The sequence below is a fragment of the Cupressus sempervirens genome, chromosome 7 (assembly GCF_028749045.1).
Source record: "Cupressus sempervirens isolate cs-2001-9-10 chromosome 7, ASM2874904v1, whole genome shotgun sequence".
NCBI lineage: Eukaryota > Viridiplantae > Streptophyta > Pinopsida > Cupressales > Cupressaceae > Cupressus > Cupressus sempervirens.
The window spans coordinates 225,089,382-225,110,604 of NC_143124.1; the positions used below are offsets into that span (position 1 = coordinate 225,089,382).

A 21,223-nucleotide genomic window follows, 5' to 3' on the forward strand; every position below is an offset into this window, starting at 1 on the left:
TCTATACTCTCTCTCTCTCTCTCTCTCTCTCTCTCTCTCTCACACACACACACACACACACACACACACACACACATACATCTTTATCAAATTTTTACCTCACTACTCAAAATTGTTTTATACTAGCCCCAAAAAAAATTATACTATGCATCTTACTTACTTCCCTCGACCCTTCACTATCTCCTTCTCCTTCATTATAATTGTATATCCCTCTAACTATTACTTCTATGTGAAATGGACAACCTAGCTAATTGAAATCGATAATTTAAAATTGTCTCTATCTCTCCCTCTCCATCTTGCTCTTTTTTTTAATATCGATTTAAATTTCTTTAATACACACTCCACCTCTCATTATCTATATTTTATTTTTTCTATCTCACCTTGATCTTCTCTATGTATCTATTTGTATATTATCTATTAGCTCATTTATCATTCTATCCTTTACTCTACCTCTTTTCTCTTTGTATTTGTCTCCCTCTTGTTACCTTTTTTCTCTTCTTTCCCTTCATACATCATTCTCTTATACACACTCAAACCCCTAGCCTATCTCCCACTATTTAGTCTACCCTTTTGAAATGCACACAATATATAAACTTAGTGTAAAAATTTTTATGAAATATTTGACCCTATATTTATTAATTTAGAATAGTTTAAACATAAAAATTTTAGACCTATACAATGTATTATGTAATTTTGACATTTTTGCATATATTGTTATTATACTTAAATTCTAATTTTTTGTTTCGCAATTTTATATTATTTCTTAATTTATATTAATTTGTATTATTTTTTAAAACACAACACATGAATTTAAGAATCTTCCTTATACAATGTTATAATTTAAAAAAACAAATTCATAGATATTTTATTCTAACTTCAATTATTCTTTTAGAAATTCAATAATGAATATTTTTCTAAAAAAGATTAGAATGACCAAATCCTCATTAATTTTTTTTTTAAAATAAATTATTTTAATTTCTTATTTTTAAATTATTAATATTTTTCTCATAACAAAAAAAACATTAGAATAACTAAACCCTAGTGCAATATTTAGAAATTGTCCCCATTTTGCTTCTTGAACAGTTCTTAGTCGGCGTTATTCATGGACTACGCTCATGTTCATACCTTCCCTCCTGTGCATCTATCAAAATGAAAAACAACAGATCAGCAATCCTCGAGCAATAACTTACTTTCACCAATAAAATTCACAGATGCAAAACATTTAAAGAAATCCCAAACTCGCCTTCTCAACTCTATCCAGCAAACTTCATTATTTTCAGTGTTCACCAATTAAAATCACGTGTTCAAAACATTCAAAGACATTACAACTCGCCTTCTCAACCCTATTCTACAAACTTCATTCTTTTCAACGACTAAATTCACAGCAGATTCAGAACAATTTCTCAGAAAACCAGAAACTGCTTTAAAAAAAACAAATCCATCACTAAACACATACCTAAATGAGAGCATAATAAACGTGCGGACCAGAACTTTGGAGAATACCGAATCTACAAGCACCAGCTGTGACCACGTTCCACAACAGTTGTTCAGCGCGCGTTCCGGTCAAAAATAATAAAGAAATTCACACCAACGGCGGAGATTATATCGGATTCGTCAGTGGGAATCCGGACTGTTGGATTCTGGCGGTGGATTAAGGAGGTCCACGGGTGAAGTTGAATGGTTCACAAAGAGCCCACCAGGATCAAGTCTTTCTGACTGCAAAGGCCGAAAGATATAATAAGGGATAGGTCGGGATTGTGCTCGGGGCGAATTTGACAGCGTGGATGCTCCTCAGTCCTTGACTCTTAACCGAAGAAGTTTCAGACACATATGGACCTGTATTGAGTATCTAAAATGTCTTTGTAGATGACCCATAAAAAAAAGATTAAATGTATATTATTTTATTACTGTGTGGCGGTTCCAGGGTTCACGAGTGCATGACGCGGCAGATAGTAAAAAGGCATGCGATTCACGAGCAGTGTATTTTGAATAATGGCGCAAGTACCTCAATATGGGATTTCGGTAGAACGTGGCCATCGTTTCTTTATGACAAAAAGAACCTCATGCATAACATGTGATCTAATTATCAATGTCTTTCTTTAAGGCCGGGTTTGAAAGTTCCAAGCAGCTGCAGACCAAGCAAATCACCCCGGCGAAGCAGCGAGATGAAGCCAACTGCGGCGAAGGTTTTCTTGTTTCGGCGTCCGACACCGTCGGAACGTCATAACATTCTCGCGGCAAGTGTGTGAGTAATAAGCCTATCGGCATAATAAGTTACCACCAAGTTGATAGGTTGTCCTATCAACTAGTCTGGATTATTCACTATATAGAGGAAGGCAACCATTTATATTTCAAAATAACTGACAACCACCATTCTTGGGCGACCAAATGAATTTTCATCTTTGTCCATAATCGTTAGAGGCCACTCAGTGCTTGAAATCGAATGGTTTTTATTGTTCTGTCTAGTGATGTTTTTTTTGTATTGACGTTATGGATCCCATTCTATATTTGTAATTAAAATTAGAGAGTCTAATTAAAATGTACTAAACGATTTTTATTGTTTTGTCTAGTGATTTTTTTTTGTATTAACGATCGGCATCCCATTCTATATTTGTAATTAAAATTAGAAAGTCAAATTAAAATGTATTTAAATGATTGATGCAAACAAAAATTACCAAGTGAAACCTAGAAGCCTGTAAAAATCTAATCTATTTCATCAAGTCTTCTTGATCGAAAGGATAAGGATATGTATCTTGAAATTCCAGGAATGCTGGGCTACTGTTACTCTCGAATAATTACTCTGCTAAAAGACAGAATCAAAAGGCAAATCAAAACGCGGATAAGACGTAACAATTTTTTGATGGATTGCATAAGCAACCATTGTTGTGCACTGTCAATTGTTTGAAAAGTTCGTTTGTGGTATGACAAATAATCCACTATAAAAATTTATATAGATATATGTTTTCTATTAATTTAGAATATAAAATAGAATATATAATACATGTTTAATATTATTTATTTATATTAGCTAAGAATAATTTAATATAAAATATATGACTTTATTTTTAAAAAATTGCATTTATAATTAGTTTTTAATTTTATATTTTTTTAATTACAAATATAAGTTGTTGATTTAATTTTTTAGTTGGTGAAAGATGCTTAAAATTAAGAGTGTAGGTTCTACTACAAAACTATATGAAAATAAACTTATTTTCATTTGGATTCAACTATGTTATAAATAACATATATAGCTAAAATAATTAAAAATAAAAATTGACTTTAGACCTATATTTTCTCTTTTATAATTATTCAAATTTCACCTCACCTAAAATCGATAGTTCTCATCTCCCACCACATTTTTCAAAATAAATCTATTTTATCCAGAAGAGAAAATATACATTAGGAAAAGGACCCTCTCCTCTAAAATGCCATATACATTTAAAATTTTTTAAATATGATTTTTTATTTTTATTTTCTCAAAATCAACATCATTTTGAGTGTTAAAATACATACTTGTAGAATTTTTTAATTACAATTTACTATATATAATTAAAATACCATTACCTCTATATGAGAATATTGTTGACTTTGATCTCTATAAAATGTACTCAGATGTTACTAAAAAAAATCATAAAAAATAGTAAGAGTTATTGAAATGTCATTTTTTTGAAATAATTTTATTTATTTAGTAATTGGATACAAAGTAGTACAAAACATGCATTTAATAAATATTTTAAACTAAAAAAGTGTGAGACCATCAATAACTTACCAAGAATAAATTTCTCTACATGCTATGTTTGAACAAAATTTATTTTTGGATAGAAATACTCAAATTTTGTCATTTTGTTAAGTCAACTTGAAAGGTGATACAACTTTGTACTTTTAACTTGGTATTAACACTCTAAATGTCTCATTAAGTTCCTTCAACAACTTTCTCATTCTCAAAAAGTCATTGATATCATAAATAATGTCATGCTTAATGAACTTCCAAAATTCCTAAAAAAAGGTCAAGGGAAACCCATCAGGTCCTAGGGCTTTGTACTGGTTCATACTAAACACTACCTTTCTCACCTCCTCCTCCTTGACCTTACCAAGCATGACCTAATTCATTTGATCACTTAGCACCAAGTTTATTGAACTTCAAATAATATCCTATGTGTTGCTACTGATCTGATGATCTCTCCATTCATCCTCAATTAGTTTATCAAACCAAAGACTTTTTAAGTTCAATTCTAAAATAGGCTATTTTTCCCTATGTGAGAAAAGTCTCAAAATATCTTTAGAGCATGTTCAAAATTGTCATATGTGCTTTATTAGTCTCCTCAAACTTGTTTCAAGGATATTCCAAGCTTCCTTGGAATAGTTAGTTGCTACTATTCTAGAAAAATTGCCATTGTTGATGATTCTTCAATAAAAATCAATGTCTTTGCATCCTTCTTCCTTGACTCCTTCAACTAACTATTTTGGTAGTTTAAGAGGGCATTAAACTAGGATGTTTTAGTCACATGGACAAATATATTAACCATAAGATCTCACAAAATATTTGCAATAATAATGGTCTTAATCTTCTTTTCCCAAATACCATAGTTATGTCCATTAAAAGATTCCATATCTTTCCTTCATCGCTAGCCATTTCTTGTTGATCTGAATTGTAGTGCCTGTCCCTAGTTCGCATTTTGTTATCATTGCTGAACTCTTTTAGAGCTAGTTTTATGTTGTTGGTTAGCAGCATTCTTTTGAGATTATCAGATATTGTGCTATGGATTCAGTTTATTATGTGATGAGATCACTTAGACTTTATATTTCATGTATGTATGATGATTATTACATTGCTTTCAGTTATCATATGTGGATACTTACCCCATACTTGCATGTGTATGGTGTGTGTGTTTGCTTTGCATGTTTTCTTTTGTATGGCGTGTCTGATGTGGTTAAGGAAGGGAGTCATAGTCACTTGCTAGTCGGGATCTACACGATGCACCACTTCCTACCATTGCCTGTTTAGCTTAGTATATATTGTGCTTGTACATGCATGGTTTTTATGCAGGTTGCAGGTACCGGGTATCGACTTTCCTGAATTGCCAGGATGAGCATACCCTATCACATTATCTCAATGATAAGAGAGGGGAGATAAATTCTCAAGTCCAAATCCCAACCCTTTAAGCCATTTGTTCTAATTGGAAAATTAGGACAAGTATCCGAGTTGAGTACCCTCCGAATACGTTGGATAACGTAATTCGTGATTTAAACCTATGGTTTGATTTTGTATGTGATGGATTTGCATATTTTTACTTTGAAAGTCATTGATGTATTTTCTATTAATTAAGCCTAATTAAAAGATTTAATTAATGGTTTAATTTAATGGAAAATTAATATGGTATTTTAATATTTAGTTTATTTAATTAATTGGGAAATTAATTAAATAAAATAATTAAATTTGAAGATAAAAGTTAAAAGTTTAAAATTGGAATATGACAATATTTATTTTAATAATAATATATTTGGAGTTCATTTTTAAATAAATGACTAAATAATATTATTATTAAAGCTAACAAATATTTTAGCAATTAAGTTTTGGAAAATGAAATTTAAAAGTGAAAAATATATTTTTAAATTATTAAAAGATTCTAAATCTCATGTGATTAAAAATATAAATATATTAAGATTGAAAAGTGGAATTATAAAAGTTAGTGCATGAGATTTAATAAATAAATTAATTAAATTGGAAAGAGTAAATTAAATATTATATTAATTAATGTGTATTATTTTAATATTTGCTCACATAGGAGTTGGCAAATTCTCGAGAGTTGTCATGTAGACAACACTGGAGTTTGCACTCTAAGTTTGCACAAGTTGTCTACACTTAGAAGTTAGCATTTTTATTTGAGCACATGGTGTCTACAACCTTAAGACTTATCCAAAAGGTTGAAGAAGGCTCATGCTTGGTTGTCATGCTTATCTTCTAGATGTTTCTAGATGCTCTAGATGCATCTTAGAGGCCTTTAAATAGAGGCTCTCTTAGTGTGTATGAGCATCCTGATGGGCATCTACAAGCTTATATGCATTCAAGAAGCTCTTATGCTTCTACATCCTCATCTACTTCTACAAGCACTTCTACTCACTGGGAGGAGGTTCGATTGGTGGAGGAAATGTGATTGAGGGAGGAGGGGACTTACCTATGGACTCCAAAGGCATAGTGGATCAACACTAGAGTCCAGCTAAGTACTCTTGACCATTCTGCATATACCATTACTCTCTCTCTCTTCCTGTTCTAATTGTATCTTCCAAAAAGACTATTTGAATATGGCATCATACTCTTAGCCACATTATCATAGAGATTGAAACAATCTATTTTAGAATAGGAGTGGATTGCTTGCATTCACAGTATTGCAGTAAATGATCTGTGGTTAAATTTGGATCAGTAGGTTAAAATCACAAAATTAAAAGAGTAAATGTATTCTAGCTAGATACAAAGCCGAATTCTTTAATCATGATTGTTTGATTTCCCTTCTATTAAAAACTATATATATGCGCAAAGGATGTTGTCTCCATTAATTTAGATCCTCAAACTGATGAAACTTTATATCGCTGATTCTATGATTGATCTGTAATATTACACATCTTGATTGGCTATGGCAATGAGATTTATTGATCACTATATTCTCTTAGAACCCCTAGAGAATAATTGAAAACCCCATAACTATACAATGGTTTAGCTCTCAAAATGCATACTGAGCTATAATGAATCTTGCATTGCTTTTCGAGACTAAACCATAGATTATTTGGCGCATCATCTTCCAATGCAGTATCATGGAGACATCAATGTAAGTATGATCCACATTTTGAGCGTTATAGAATGATCTCAATCTTCTTAATGTTTTACCATGCCGTACCTATGTTTCACTTGAACCGTACAATCACTTAGGGTATACACAATTTCTTCCTGCTGCTGATGCAGTACACCTTCCAGGCTGCACGATGTCTATATTTTAGGTTAGCGATGCAACCAACATACAATGAATCAATAACATTTGAATGCTCCCTTACAGAGTACCTGGAGATAGGGAAAGACTGGCCTCCTCGTATCCGTCTCTCCTTGGGTTAGAGCCATATATATATCTTACCTCCACTGCGCACCATACCAAATGCTCCAAGCAAGCACACTGATTACGATTTCTATGTGTGCGAGCGATGAATTTGGACTAATTGATTCCATCAACATTACCTTCAACCAATATAATTTATGAAACATAATAACTTCAGAGTACTGCTCCAGAAGAAGTCACCGATCTCCTCAATATCAATCGCTGGGCAATAGCAGCAGCGTAAGACCATTTTTTTTATTGTTGGCAATGGCTGTAATAGTTTACGCTCATACCTATGAGAATTATGTAAGGTGATTGTTAATAATTTATTAGGGTTTTCTGAATTATGTATAGATGTCACCAATTGAACACAACATGCTTGGTCCTGCCTTTAGTTATAAACATCATTCTCAATATAGTTCATTATCTCATCTACCTGAGCTTTTAAGGCTTTACAATCTTCTATATTATTATGAGGATCACAGGTAGAATGCGTAATCAAATGGATATCAAATAGCAAACCGATAGGCATAGTCCCTATTAAATTGCAAAACATTAAGTTGAAGCTTCTTCAATGGGTAAAAATGACTTAGACTTCTCATGATGTAGAGATACAGACTTTTTATCCTTTTACAATCAACAGGGAGCGTTGATAATGTCTCGCAGAAAGGATACTAACAACTCAAGACTATGAAAAGACAATACAGGATCTAATGGTGCTGTCAAGATATGGCCTATAAAAGCCATATGCATTATTTCGTTGATTGTTATATAGTAATTTTCATGGTGTCCTCTTCTAATAATAGATAATTTTCCAATTAGAAAGTGGGAAGCTCTCCTTACCGAAGTTGAGCATTTTCTGCATGCACAACCGAATCAATGGTTAAGCTCTCTTAACAAATTTCATTTTGAAACTTCTGCATAAGATTCAGTACACTGATGTAGAAATGAGGTATCTTCTTAAGATGTCTCTCAAGCTTGATTAATAAGATTCAACTGCACAATCTTGTAGGGTTGTAGTAATATATTAAACGATATTAAAACTATTATTGTTATTCAACAGTAAAATAGCAATGAATGATTATTATTTAATAATTAATATAAAATATTAATTATTAAATAATATTTGTTTTTCCTTTAGAGGTTGTAATTACTAGATATGGAGTATAAAAATACTAGTTTTTCTCTAAGGAGTTATAAGTTTTATTTAAAACAATGTGGGTTATTATTAACCATTTGAATGGTGTTTAATTAAATTATTATTAATAATAATTTAATTGAGAGGTTTGAATTATGATAAGATTTAGCGAGTTCTCAATTAAGTTTTTATTTAAGGATTTGGGTTAGGTTTGGATCAATAGTCAAATACTATTACTTACTTTCAAGCCACGTTATGACTTATAGGAGTAAAAACACAATGGCGACTCTTATTGACTCAAAAGTTTATATGGAAATTGAAATCTCCTTATTATGCATTGCTGTTAAATAATCTAATTAAAATTAATTTAATTAGGATTAGTTATATTGGAAGAATTGTAATTTATTAATAGTTAACTTGGGTAAATAGATTTTAAATAAGATCGATACAAAGGAAATGAGATATTGACATAAGTGTCTAACAAAATTTTGTACTATCAAGTTATTAATAAGATTGACGGTTATCTTGTTTTAAAACAAGGAAAGATTATTTTAAATAAATGATCATTCTTGAAGTGCTCTAAGAAAATTACTAATTAAACGATGGGTTGACCTATAGATTAAATGATGAATCTTATTCACTTGAAATATATGGCGCAAATGAAACTCTACACATTATTCAACTATGTGAATTTAGTAAACCAAAACATGTGTCTACATTGTGTATTCCTTATGCTAATGTTTTGGGTTTTGGGTTGACTAGTGTTGACCAGTCCTAGGTTGTTACTAGAGGCTCGGGGATTATGAGATGTGTTGGCATGTTGATCTTATTTGGTCTCGATCTTTATAAGCCCAACCATGGTTATGTGATCGTATGCTCTATGAAATGTTTGTTATTGTGCATTAGTCTTCATGTGTGAAGCTGAGATGTATGTGTATGAGACACCTGAGCTAATCATTTTTGAGTCATCGATCAGTTATCCTTGGTTTGTTTTCTAGTCGCCATGATGGGACTGAAATGTTGATTTATTTCTTGATAATGTCATGTTTTGACATGTTTGACTCAACCATTTTGGAGTCTTTGATCAGTATGATTTTGAGATATTTGATCAGTATGATTTTGAGATATTATTGGTTGCTTGTTGAGAACCAATGGATGTGATGATATATTTTGGTTATTGAGAACCAATGGATACTTATGATTATCAGTGATGCCTTCTGTTGCCAATAGAGAACTGTTGTGGTCATAATTTTCTATGGATGTTGCTCATGGAGATTTGATGCTTTTATGCATATTTGATGATTTTATCATGGAGATTTTGATGATTCTTATCTTGGTGATTTGATGATTCTTATTGTGGATATTTGATGATTCCTTTTATGGATTATCTTTTGAATTTTCTTTACAGTCGCTTGTATAGGACTGTGGTGATTTATGATTCCATGAGCATTAGGGTAGGTAATCTACTTGTAGTGTCGGGAAGTGGCATGCAATGGGGGTCGAGGCCCTAAGTGGCTGCCAGGGTAACTCATTGTAAGTTTGGTTAATAAGTGATAACATTTACACACTAAATGGGGATTAAATGAACCTAAAAAGATAATTGTTTTGGATGTTCTCGCCCATGCCTTGAGCGCTTGTACAGGCTAGGATGGGAGTAGTGAGATGCATGGTTGCAACCTTGCATTCCATAGTATGCCTCGTCAGTATGAGAGGATACTAGTGGCCGCATGAGATCTGTATGGACCCGTGGAGTTTAGCTAACTGCCAGGGTAACTTGTACGAGATAAATGCGATGACACTTTCCCGCTTGCAGAGTAGGTTTCCTACATGTCATTGTGTGCCTCTGGGAATTACATGTCGATTTTGTGTGTGATGGAACCTTGAGTTAGTATACTTTTAGGTTTCCTGGACTTTAAGAGATTTATGCTTTGTGGTTTTGATATCCTGTTTGGGACTTGAGATTATCTCCTCAGCACGGTGGGAGTGGACCACTTAGGTACCACGCGGTCGGGTGGTAGTGTTTTATCACTCTTATCATTTGAGATCCATTGAGACACCATGGCTGGAGCATTCTTGGTTGGTATTTATCTTCATTATGTTCTTGGATCATTATGATAGATGATATACCTTAAGATGGATGTATCTACTGGTATGTTTCTTACATTGATGATATGCATATGTTAGATAATGGTATCCTATGCTTTACTTTGCATGTTAGTAGGATGTTTTAGGAGTGACATTCCTACTATGTTTATAACCGATGATCTCTTCGGTGCTTTGGAATGTTACGCACGGAGGGATGGCTAGGATCCATGATGGTCTAATGATGCTATTAACGGTTGGGAGGAACCGTGCACTTAGTTAGTTATGTTTGTGATATATGGTTATCTTTTATGATGGATGATTATGACTTTTGTGATGATGAATCATGTATGATATATGGTTTCATTATGCTATTACATCATGGATTAACATTGGATGATGATGTACTTTATTTACATGGATGTTTGTTCTTTTAAGCTTTTCATTCCTTGTAACATGTATAGTGGATGATTGAGCAATCTAAAATGTACACTTGTATATTGTTTAAGAACATTAGATGTATCATTGTTATTTCATTGTTAAGGATGTGATGTTAGATGGATAGTTAAGATTAGAAGTAATTCAACGTTAAGGGATCTTTAAAGAATGTAATCTGTTATCTTATGTTATGTTATGTTTACTTATATTTGATTTGTTACTATTGCTTCCGCGAATGTGTATGAATGGTGTTACTTTCATGTTTAAAAAAAAAAAATTGTTTGGTAAACTTAGTGTAATTCTTTGGATCCCTTGGCGGGGCATTACATGAATTAAAATTTAAACTACAATGTCTCACATAGAACCTATAGTAATATGATTAAATGAAAATAGTAGAAAATCAACAATAGAATTTTGCAAGCCAAAAAGTGATCCATTCAATTCAAAAAAAACAAGTTTATACAAACGGATCCCAAGGGTTATCACTATCCCTTAGAAAAAATAAAATAAAATGCATAAGTTATTTAATTACACAATAAATTCTTAAAACTATGAAATCTACCAATAACTATATTAGAAAGTATATCTAGTTGTAGAAATCAACACTTTGTACTCACTAGTTTGAAATCATGAACCATGAGATTTTTTGGGAAGATCTTCAAAAATTCTACATTTAGTGCTCAAATGTTTTAGTGAAGTCTTGCACCTTATTGACGTCACCAAAGCTCAAAAATTTCCTTGAAGGCCTATGAAAATGTCCTCTACATCTTTTGAACTATGTTCTAATAACCAAGAAATCTAAAATGTGAAATACTAAAACCTAGAAAATACAAATAAATAAATAAAAAGAAGTATATTTCCAACTTGTGCTTACATCCTCTGCATCCTAAACTATGTTTTAATCAATAAGAAATCTAAAACTCATAGAAAAACAAATATCCAAACTCCAAGGATTTAAAGGCCAAATCAATTTGACATAACTTTCCCAATTACATGGATTTCCCAATAGAATACACCAAATGGACTTGAGAAAAATAACTAGTTCTCTATTTCTTTCTATTTCAAATCTAAAATTAACTGTTGCCAACTGAATGAAATCTATAGATTCAAAAAATAAATTCTAATGTTTGCAAAATATTGACTACAAACTAACTTATAACATTAGAGAGTGCCAAGAGAAATCTCTACTTGTTGTAGTGTTTTAATCACAATTGCATTGTTATTGTACACAATCTCTATTGTTTTTCACAAATTTACAATTTGATTTGAATAAACATTCTTCCCTTTTGTCTATTTATTGTCTAAACAAATTTTTCTTTGGCCACAAATGCAAATGACTATTCTGCTTCACATGGAGAGCCAATTAAATCTTAACATCAATTACTTTTTGTTAACTTTTGGTGCAATATCTCTAGCATCACCTTTGTCTTAAAAAATAGCCTAGAGGTTTCAAGTACTGTGGGCCCATATTTGGCTCCTAAAAAGTCTATGTGGTGGCCTTCATTGGTTGGTAGCTTGTAGACTTCGTGCCTCCTTGGGCTGCCTCGTAAGTCTAAACCCTCCATCAAAAAAAAAAAAAAGTTCCCTAAAATCAAACATTATTCTTTAAAAAATGAAAGTCCACTTTCTTACCAACTCAAGAGTCTTCCATTTATAATGAGTATTAAAGGAATTTGAAAATAACAAAGGAATTTGAAAATAACCAAACAATACTGTTAACAGGCTTGAATTTTTCCTTTCATACCAGCTCAATGGACATGCATTTCTAAAGACTATTAGTAGAGTTGAAAAAGGTGCCAAACAGTTTTATTAACAGAATTCAATTTTCATTTTATTGTCAGTTCACGAGAGATACATTTATGTAGAGTTTTTAATAGAGAAAAGAAAATCAACAAGAAGTAATTGATAAAACTAAATTGCATTCAAAACTATAATAAGTTACCACCAAGTTGATAGGTTGTCCTATCAACTAGTCTGGGTAATTCACGCATCTAAAAAGATTTTTCAATACCAACTTGAGAGGATAACATCGCTGTAAAGAAAATGGAAGGCAGCCATTTATATTCCAAAACAAATGATAAAGATGCATCAACTACCATTCATGGGAGACCAAATGAATTGTCGTCTTTGTCCATAATCGTTAGAGGCCACTCAGTGCTCCAAATCGAATGGTTTTTATTGTTTTGTTTAGTGATTTTTGTTTGTATTGACTTTCGGGATCCCATTCTATATTTGTAATTAAAATTAGATTGTCAAATTAAAACATATTTAAATAATTGATGCAAACGAAAATTAGCGAGTGAAAGCTTGTAGAAGATGTGAAAATCATCTATTTCATCAAGCCTTCTTGATCCAAAGGGCGAGGGCACGCATCTTGAATTTTCAAGAACGGTGGACCACTGTTACTCTCGAATAACTGCTCTGCTAAAAGACAGAACGAAAAGGCAAATGAAAAGGCGAATACGATGTAACAATTTTTTTGATGGATTTCATATGCAAGCATTGTTGTGCACTGTCAATTGTTTGAAAAGTGCGTTTGGGGTATGACAAATTATGCTATTTTAAAATATTTATAAATATTCGTTTTTAAGTTCCTGCTCAGGCTAATTTGTAATTAAAGTATTCAATCATATTCTTTTATTTTTCAAAATTTTTGAACTCTATATAATTCTAAAATATATTGATATTTTACTAATTTGCAAACAAAGTATTTATTGTGATATGAATATCAGGATTTAACTGTGTGATTTTGAGTCAAACTCGATGACCCATGTTTCATGAGTAGTGATTCAACATGAATCCATCTCTCATGAGAATAAATGGAACACTTAGCACACATTGGATCTAGGTGATGCTCACAAGGGTGAAGCATTTTGAGTCAAACTCGATGACCCATGTTTCATGAGTAGTGATTCAACATGAATCCATCTCTCATGAGAATAAATGGAACACTTAGCACACATTGGATCTAGGTGATGCTCACAAGGGTGAAGCACCGGGACTTCCCGGGAGGTCACCCATCCCAGTACTACTCCAGCCTGAGCGTGCTTAACTGCAGAGTTTCCTCCATAGTTAAACCCAAAGCTTGCAACCCCATTTGCAAAACCTTCACCAAGTGTTGTGCCTTATGAACCATTCATTTCCAATGTAATCTTATTGGTTGTATTTTGGTACAGTCCTGAGTTAGCTTTTGTTACTTCAATTTTTTTGGTTGAAACTTTATAGCTATCATTAATATGATAAGATGACTCACTCAAATGAAATAAATAAGTTTGACAATATGTAAGAATATCTTCTGCTACTACCATTAATATGATAAGACAACTCACTAAAATGAAATAAATAAGTTTGACAATATTAAAAATATCTTCTTCTATCATTAATATGATAAATACAACTCACTGAAATGAAATAAATAAGTTTGACAATATTATTTTTTAATTTTTTTTCTTTGAAAAATGAAATTAAAATATATTTCTCTTTAACTTTAGACTTTTCTACAATGTAAATATCTAAAAAATCTAGTTTCATAATGTGAATTAGTGTAAAAATAAAGGAATAAAGCTTTATATCATTTTTAATATCTTTATATTTTTTAATTACAAAAATTAAAAATAACATTTAATAAAAGTCAAACAGTAATATAAACATATAAGTATTAGAATAAAATTCTTTTGTAAAAGTGGCAAATTGAACATTGTAGATTATAATTTAATTTTGCTTAAAGAAGAATATGAATATTTGAATTATATAAGACTTGTCCTTGTTATTAATTTAGAATTTAAAATAGAATATATACTTTTAAAGCGTTTTTTATTAATTTAATATATATTTCTTATATTATTTATTTATATTAGTTAAAAATTAAAATAGAATATATGACTTTATTTGAAAATTTTGCATTTATATTATTTTTTAATTTTGTATATTTTTAGATAGAAGTTAATGATTTAATGAAAGGTAATAAAATGATCAAATCTTCATAAAGATTTGATCAAATATTAGTGTTGAACTCTTCATTTGGGTGCTATGTAGATGAGTGTTAATTCAATATAGATTTAAAAATTGTGAATCAAATTGTCCTCTAAAGAGCTAACATCTAGATACAAGACTTATAATGATGGAATTCTAGATCACAAGACTATTATGGAATTCTAAATCACAAGACTATTATAATGTTGCACTAGTTTAAATTAACCTGTTACTATGTAGCTAATCCATATAAGAACAACACCACTAACTATAGGCTAAATCTTCTCGGCTAAGAGTCAAGGAGAGTGGTTATCCTTCCACCTGTCTATGACACAATCCTGACAAGATCTTTTTAATATTAGAATCTGATACAATGGAGACATCATCCTTTTTAATATCAGTGGTACACTCAACAAGACTTCATCTATAAAATGTATTATATCCATTAACTCTAAATAGGTAGACTAATTTTCAATTTGGTGGAGGATAGGAAATCTGAAAAATATAAATCAGTGAAGAGAAACACTTTCAAGTCTATCTTGTAAGAGGATTCCCAAGGCAGAGCTGCGTCTTGCAGATAGCCCTGATGAGTGCGAATTTTCCGCACTTGCTTTCACTTGGCATCACTGTGTTGTTGATTGCCCAACTGGTGCCGACATGCAGCGGACTGCTGAAAATATGCAACGGCAACACGAATACAAGCACCAAATTCCACAGCAATTTGAACACGGTCCTTAACAATCTAGCAGACAATACATCGTCTTCAAATGGTTTCAATATCTCTACTTCTGGCGAAGGTGCAGACAAAGCATCGGGGCTCCTCCAATGTCATGGAGACACAAGCAGAGAAGAGTGCTTCAACTGTTCACGAGAAGCGAATACCACTGTCCGTGAGACTTGTAAGAATGCCATCGGGGCTAGGGTTTGGCTGGACAAGTGCTACATACGCTATGAGAATTATCCCTTCGGCGGACAAGTCAGTGCCGATGGACAGGTTGATCCCGGTAAAGCCGAGGCCCTTGGCGACCCTAATTTGTTTAGTGCGGCAGTTAAGGCGCTTCTCAAAAACCTGTCAGATGAAGCCCTTCGTTCGCCTGGTCTGTTTTCTTCTGGACAAACAAACGCCTCCATGACCTACCAAACGTTCGGTTTCCTCCAGTGCTGGAAAGATATCACGAATCTCAGCGACTGCAGCTCATGCTTATCCACTGCAATTAACCAAGTGCTGGGTGCGACTGAGAATGGAACTCGTCTTGGAGCTGTGGCTGGCTTGGGAAGTTGCATGGCACGTTATAGCTCAACCTTGCTGACTCCTCGACCAAGTAATATGCACTTCAATTTTGTTACTAATCTAATATTCGATTATTCTTCTATGCCGATTTCTGTTTACCAATATTTACTAACCATGGGTTTTTTTGCTGGGAGAGCCTGTATCTATTATGCGTCTACCTCCGATAGCCGGTGTTGGTATTAGATTGAAGTTTTATCGTAACGATTAAAATATATTAAATGAACAAGAAGAATTGAAAAATATGGACATGGCTATCCTCCATCTTAACTCTACAGTTGATCAATTTTGGAAAGATGGAAAACATCATGGATTTCTCTGAAAATTTCAGCATTTGTTCTTCAGGATTGCATAGTTTGTAATACAAAAACAAAAAAAATGGAAAAAAATCACCATCATGAATTAAAAAAAAGTTTTGACTTTGTTTTTGTCTTTAGTGCACTTTAGATCAAGATTAGCCTGTCCCTAAAAATATTATAAAAGTAAGAGAACGAGGATTCAATGAGATCTTTCATAAATTAAAGTTTATAGGAGTAAATTGTAGAACTAATAGTTCCATAGCCATTGGTTTTTTAAAATTAAAGTTAGAAATAAGAAATTGGAAAAAAATAAGAGGGAAATCAATTTGTGATTCTGTGTTTTCTGGTGTGATGTATCATTTTCTCTTATTTTAGCCTCTTTTTTGGCTTATTTCCCTTTTTCCCCCTTTTTTGTGTTATCATAGTATTTTCATAGGAAGAGTCCCACTGTCTAAAATGAAGTAATTTGTCAAAGACCCTTGGTCTCTTGGTGAAATTCAATGGATCAAAAAGAGCCCACCAATGACCAAGTATTGCTGAGTGCTAGGCCCGTGGCATCTAAAAAGGATGAGGCATGTATCCTTAGGTTCCGTTTGACTGCAGGAATTCAAATATGAGAATTGGAATTGTTATTCTTGAATAGTTATTCTGGAATACAAAATGGCGATACAGATTCATATTCTTGTTTGATTCAGTCAGAATTTGATGGGGAATTCACGGACCCAAATTTTTATGTTTTCTAAAATAAATAAAACTGGAATAGAAATATGTATTTCAGTTCAACCTATTTAGGTAGAATTGGAATATGTATTCCTATCTGCAATTTCGATTTGGTACTCCAATTCTAGTTTTTGCTAGCAAAAAATTGAAATTTTAAGAATTTATATATGTATATTTCACTCATATTCCCTCTAAGCACTTTAATTTAAAACAATTGTAGTAACATCCCAGAATCAACAAGAGTATTTCTAATCAGCATTCTATTGGAAATATGAAAGTCAAGTTCTCAAAAAGAAAGCAAGTTAGATCAATAAAAACAATCAATACAATTTTGTTCTTTCTTGAAAGTCTTCTTTTAAATATAATTTCAAACAAATATTATATTCTTCAAACCCAAGTCACAATTTTGATCTGTTAAATAACAACACATTAGATGTTTTGTAGTAGATAACATTCAATGTAAACTCGTCTGCAGAAAAGTCTTCGAGTAAAATAGTTATTGTTTTGGGTAGTCTCGGCGGGTTCTTCGTGGTGCTACTGCTGAGCCTGTTTGCACTCCGAAGAAAATTGAAGTCTGCAGTATTAGGGAATCGAGAAATCGTAAAGAGAGGTAACATAAACACATAACATATATATGGTAAATCCTGAGTTCTATTTTTTTGGCCTTTTTTAACGCTAATTTCTAATATGGAGTAAATCCAGGCGCAGATATGGACTCTTTGTTCAGCCAGGAGCCTGAATTGCTGTTTACCTTGGAAAATATCAAGACTGCAACTAGAAATTTCCATGATGATAATAAACTTGGGGAGGGAGGATTTGGCTCTGTATACAAGGTAATATTGATTGAAAGAAAACCTTAACGGACACAATATTTATTTCATTGAATTAATCAAGGTTAGCGTTCAATACTTCATGTCAGTGTAAGCGAATTATTTTGCTCTTGATCACATATATTTCCTCAAGAGCAGAATACTTCGATAGAACTAGAAAAATGAAGTAACAGGCTCTTGTAGTCTTAAATTTAGATTTGCTCCAATAATAAAGTTTAGGAGGAGGTCTCATTACGTTTACCACATGCTCATTGACTTAATGTATTTTTACTTATTCTCTCCCGTTTCAGCCAAATAACAAAATTTAAAACTCTTCATCTTACAGTTTTGCCAAGACAATGGAACACAAGATTTCCATTTTGTCAAATGTGATAGGTATAAACTGAATTGTTATGTGTTCGTCTATGTTAGGGTACAATGCCAGATGGAAAGGAAATAGCAGTGAAGAAGCTCTCCTTAAAATCTTCGCAGGGAAAAGTGGAGTTCTTAAATGAAGTCAAGCTTGTGGCGAAAATTCAACATCGTAATCTTGTGACTCTCCTTGGATGTTGCGCAGAGCGGTCAGAACGCCTGCTTGTTTATGAGTTCTTAGCTAACAAAAGCCTTGACAAAATACTATTTCGTGAGTTTATTCATTCCAAATCCAACAAGGAAAATGATGTACAGTACTTGTTACTTTGTTGGCTAGTTAATTTTAAGCTATAAAGCACGGCTACACTATCTAATATTTTTATTCTAGAAATTATAAGCTATAAAACATGGTTATACTATTTAATATTTTTATTCTAGAAATTAACCTTAGAATGTGATGTTTAAGCTGTTCCATAAAACACTGCTTCTTATTTTTAGGCAATTTATTCTAACAAATGCGTGCAGATCCAGCGCGGAGAAAAGAGCTTGACTGGAACAAGCGTTTGAATATCATAAGTGGAGTAGGCCGTGGTCTCTTATATCTGCATGAAGATTCTCAGCTGAAGATTATTCACCGAGATATTAAGGCGAGCAATATTTTGCTTGATGAGAAATTGGAACCAAAGATATCAGATTTTGGCTTGGCAAGATTGGTTGGTCAAGATGAGACTTTTGTCAGCACAAAGGTTGCAGGAACCTAGTAAGTATTTATGAACTCCATTGAATAGTTTAATCCTTTATATTTATTACTACGCAACAATTATTATAGATTAATTATCATAGATGATTTATCAAACATATACATTTGATTGCAAAGATTCTGCAATTTCATTTATGTAAATTGTTTTAATAAAAATAAAAATAATTTAGTTTTAGAACAGTTGTTTAAGGTGATTTTTAAGTTGAAAATTGTTTCTTGTTATGCAGTGGCTATATGGCACCAGAGTATGCTATGCTAGGTCATTTATCTGCTAAAGCTGATATCTATAGCTTTGGCATTGTCATCTTAGAAATTATATGTGGAAAAAAGAACACCGACGTAAAGCTATTTCCAGAATTTCGAAGCCTATTAGATAATGTGAGATAAATTGATTTTTATTTAGCTCACCCTTTAAAGCTATAATTTTTTTATCATGAACATGCATATTTTTTTCGTAGGTATGGAGATATTATAGTAATGGAAGTATTATTGATATAATTGACACTGATATACTTGAAAGTATTTCAACTGAACAAATATCAAGATACATTCACATTGGTCTTCTATGTACACAAGAAGATGCATCACTTCGTCCACCGATGGTTAGTATATATGCAATGCTTTCCAATCTTTCTATAACAAAATTGCCAGAAATCACAGTACCTGCTTATTCAAGTGTTGCACATAAAGATGTTCCAACAGATGCACATAAAGCACAATCTCCCACAAGCGAAACTTCAGTTCTTATCTCAGGTTCATATGATTATTCTGTGAATCCCTCTGTGTATCCATCCATCAACGATGAGTCAATTACGGATTTAGGTCCTAGATAAAGCTTTCTAGTCTTTCTACTTTATTAGAAGAGAATACATGATAGCACAAAAGAAAATTTATGAACACTATTCTAGCTTTGAAGTTTGAAATAGGCAGACCTATTTAATGATATTATGTTTGTAAATTAATTGATATTTGTGAGGATTAAATAAGTATAACAATATTAAACTTAGAGTTTATTTTTTCTTTCAAATTGATTTAAAAACAATATTGCTATTAGTCTTATTTTTTATAATTTTAGATATGTTGAAAAAACTAACGATTATCATGTCACGGAAACTAACATTTCTAATATCAATCGTCCATTCTAATATTATTGATGAATTTGAAAAGAAAAAGAGAAATTATAAGTTTTGATTTTATTACTATTTTTAAAAATTGTTATTTCAACTAGAGAATGACAGTTTTCATAGTCAAACTAAAAATAATGTTATAGGTTTTCTTATCAAATTCAATACCATGTAGCCTTTATATTTGTATCTCATTAAAATACTTCAAAATTATCTTGATATTATTATTATAAATTAGAATGTGTAAGGCATTATAATAAAACTTAATATACTTATGCTATACACAATATGCCAAAGATAATAAATAATATAATTTTAGACACTGGTTGTATGCATTGTCAAGAAAAATTGGTTCGTCTCCTATCTAACTTTCAATTTTAAAATTCTTGTCATGGGTGTGAATTGGGACTGCTATTTAGCCACCCCCTTAGTAGATTACTTTGGAAGATGTTTTTCCATAACAATTGGGTCTTTAGGGGGGAAGAACACATGGCTAAAGTTGTAGCATTCATTGTTGTTAATCTAATGAAAGAGAATATTGTTGTTAGCAAGTGAAAAAATACCCCTAACCTCCCTTCTATTGGTGATTTCAAAATTTCTTTATCTTGGAACCTCCCAAGGTAAAAGTAAAATGTTGTGTCACTTATCAGAACAACTTAATTTGAGTATTTTGATCTAAAATTCAATTTTGTTAAAACATATTATCTAGATAAATTCATTCTAGATAAGTTATATATGTTCTCACACTTTTCTAATTAGAAATGTCTATTAAATGCATTTTTTATACTAGTTTGTGCCCAATTACAAATGAAATAAAATTATTTCAGAAAAGTGATGTTTTAATCACTCTTACTCTTTTAAATTATAAAATTTTAATAACTTATAAACACCATTTTATAGAACTCAAAGTTAAGAATATTCTCATATAGAGTTTATATAGTGTTTTACTCAGATATAGTATATTTTAATTAAAAAATATACAAGTACATGTTTTAACACTCAAGAAGTTGTTGATTTTGAGGGAAAAAATAGTAATATTATGATATATATATATATATATATATATATATGATGTTCAAGAGGAGAGAGTCGTCTTCCAAAATTTATAATTTTTCTTTTTGTTAGAATAAATTTGT

The 21,223-nt window shown here is 31.8% G+C and overlaps 1 protein-coding gene across 1 annotated transcript; it reads left to right on the forward strand.

Annotated features, from left to right (window-relative positions):
* Positions 1-15,172: 15,172 nt before the first annotated feature.
* Positions 15,173-19,969, forward strand: LOC149546313 (cysteine-rich receptor-like protein kinase 10). Its single transcript, XM_089794564.1, has 7 exons — positions 15,173-16,037; positions 17,498-17,632; positions 17,725-17,855; positions 18,264-18,474; positions 18,729-18,963; positions 19,191-19,341; positions 19,422-19,969. The coding sequence occupies exons 1-7, from the start codon at positions 15,302-15,304 to the stop codon at positions 19,794-19,796; spliced, it is 1,974 nt and encodes a 657-aa protein (XP_089650690.1). The 5' UTR covers positions 15,173-15,301; the 3' UTR covers positions 19,797-19,969.
* Positions 19,970-21,223: the final 1,254 nt, after the last annotated feature.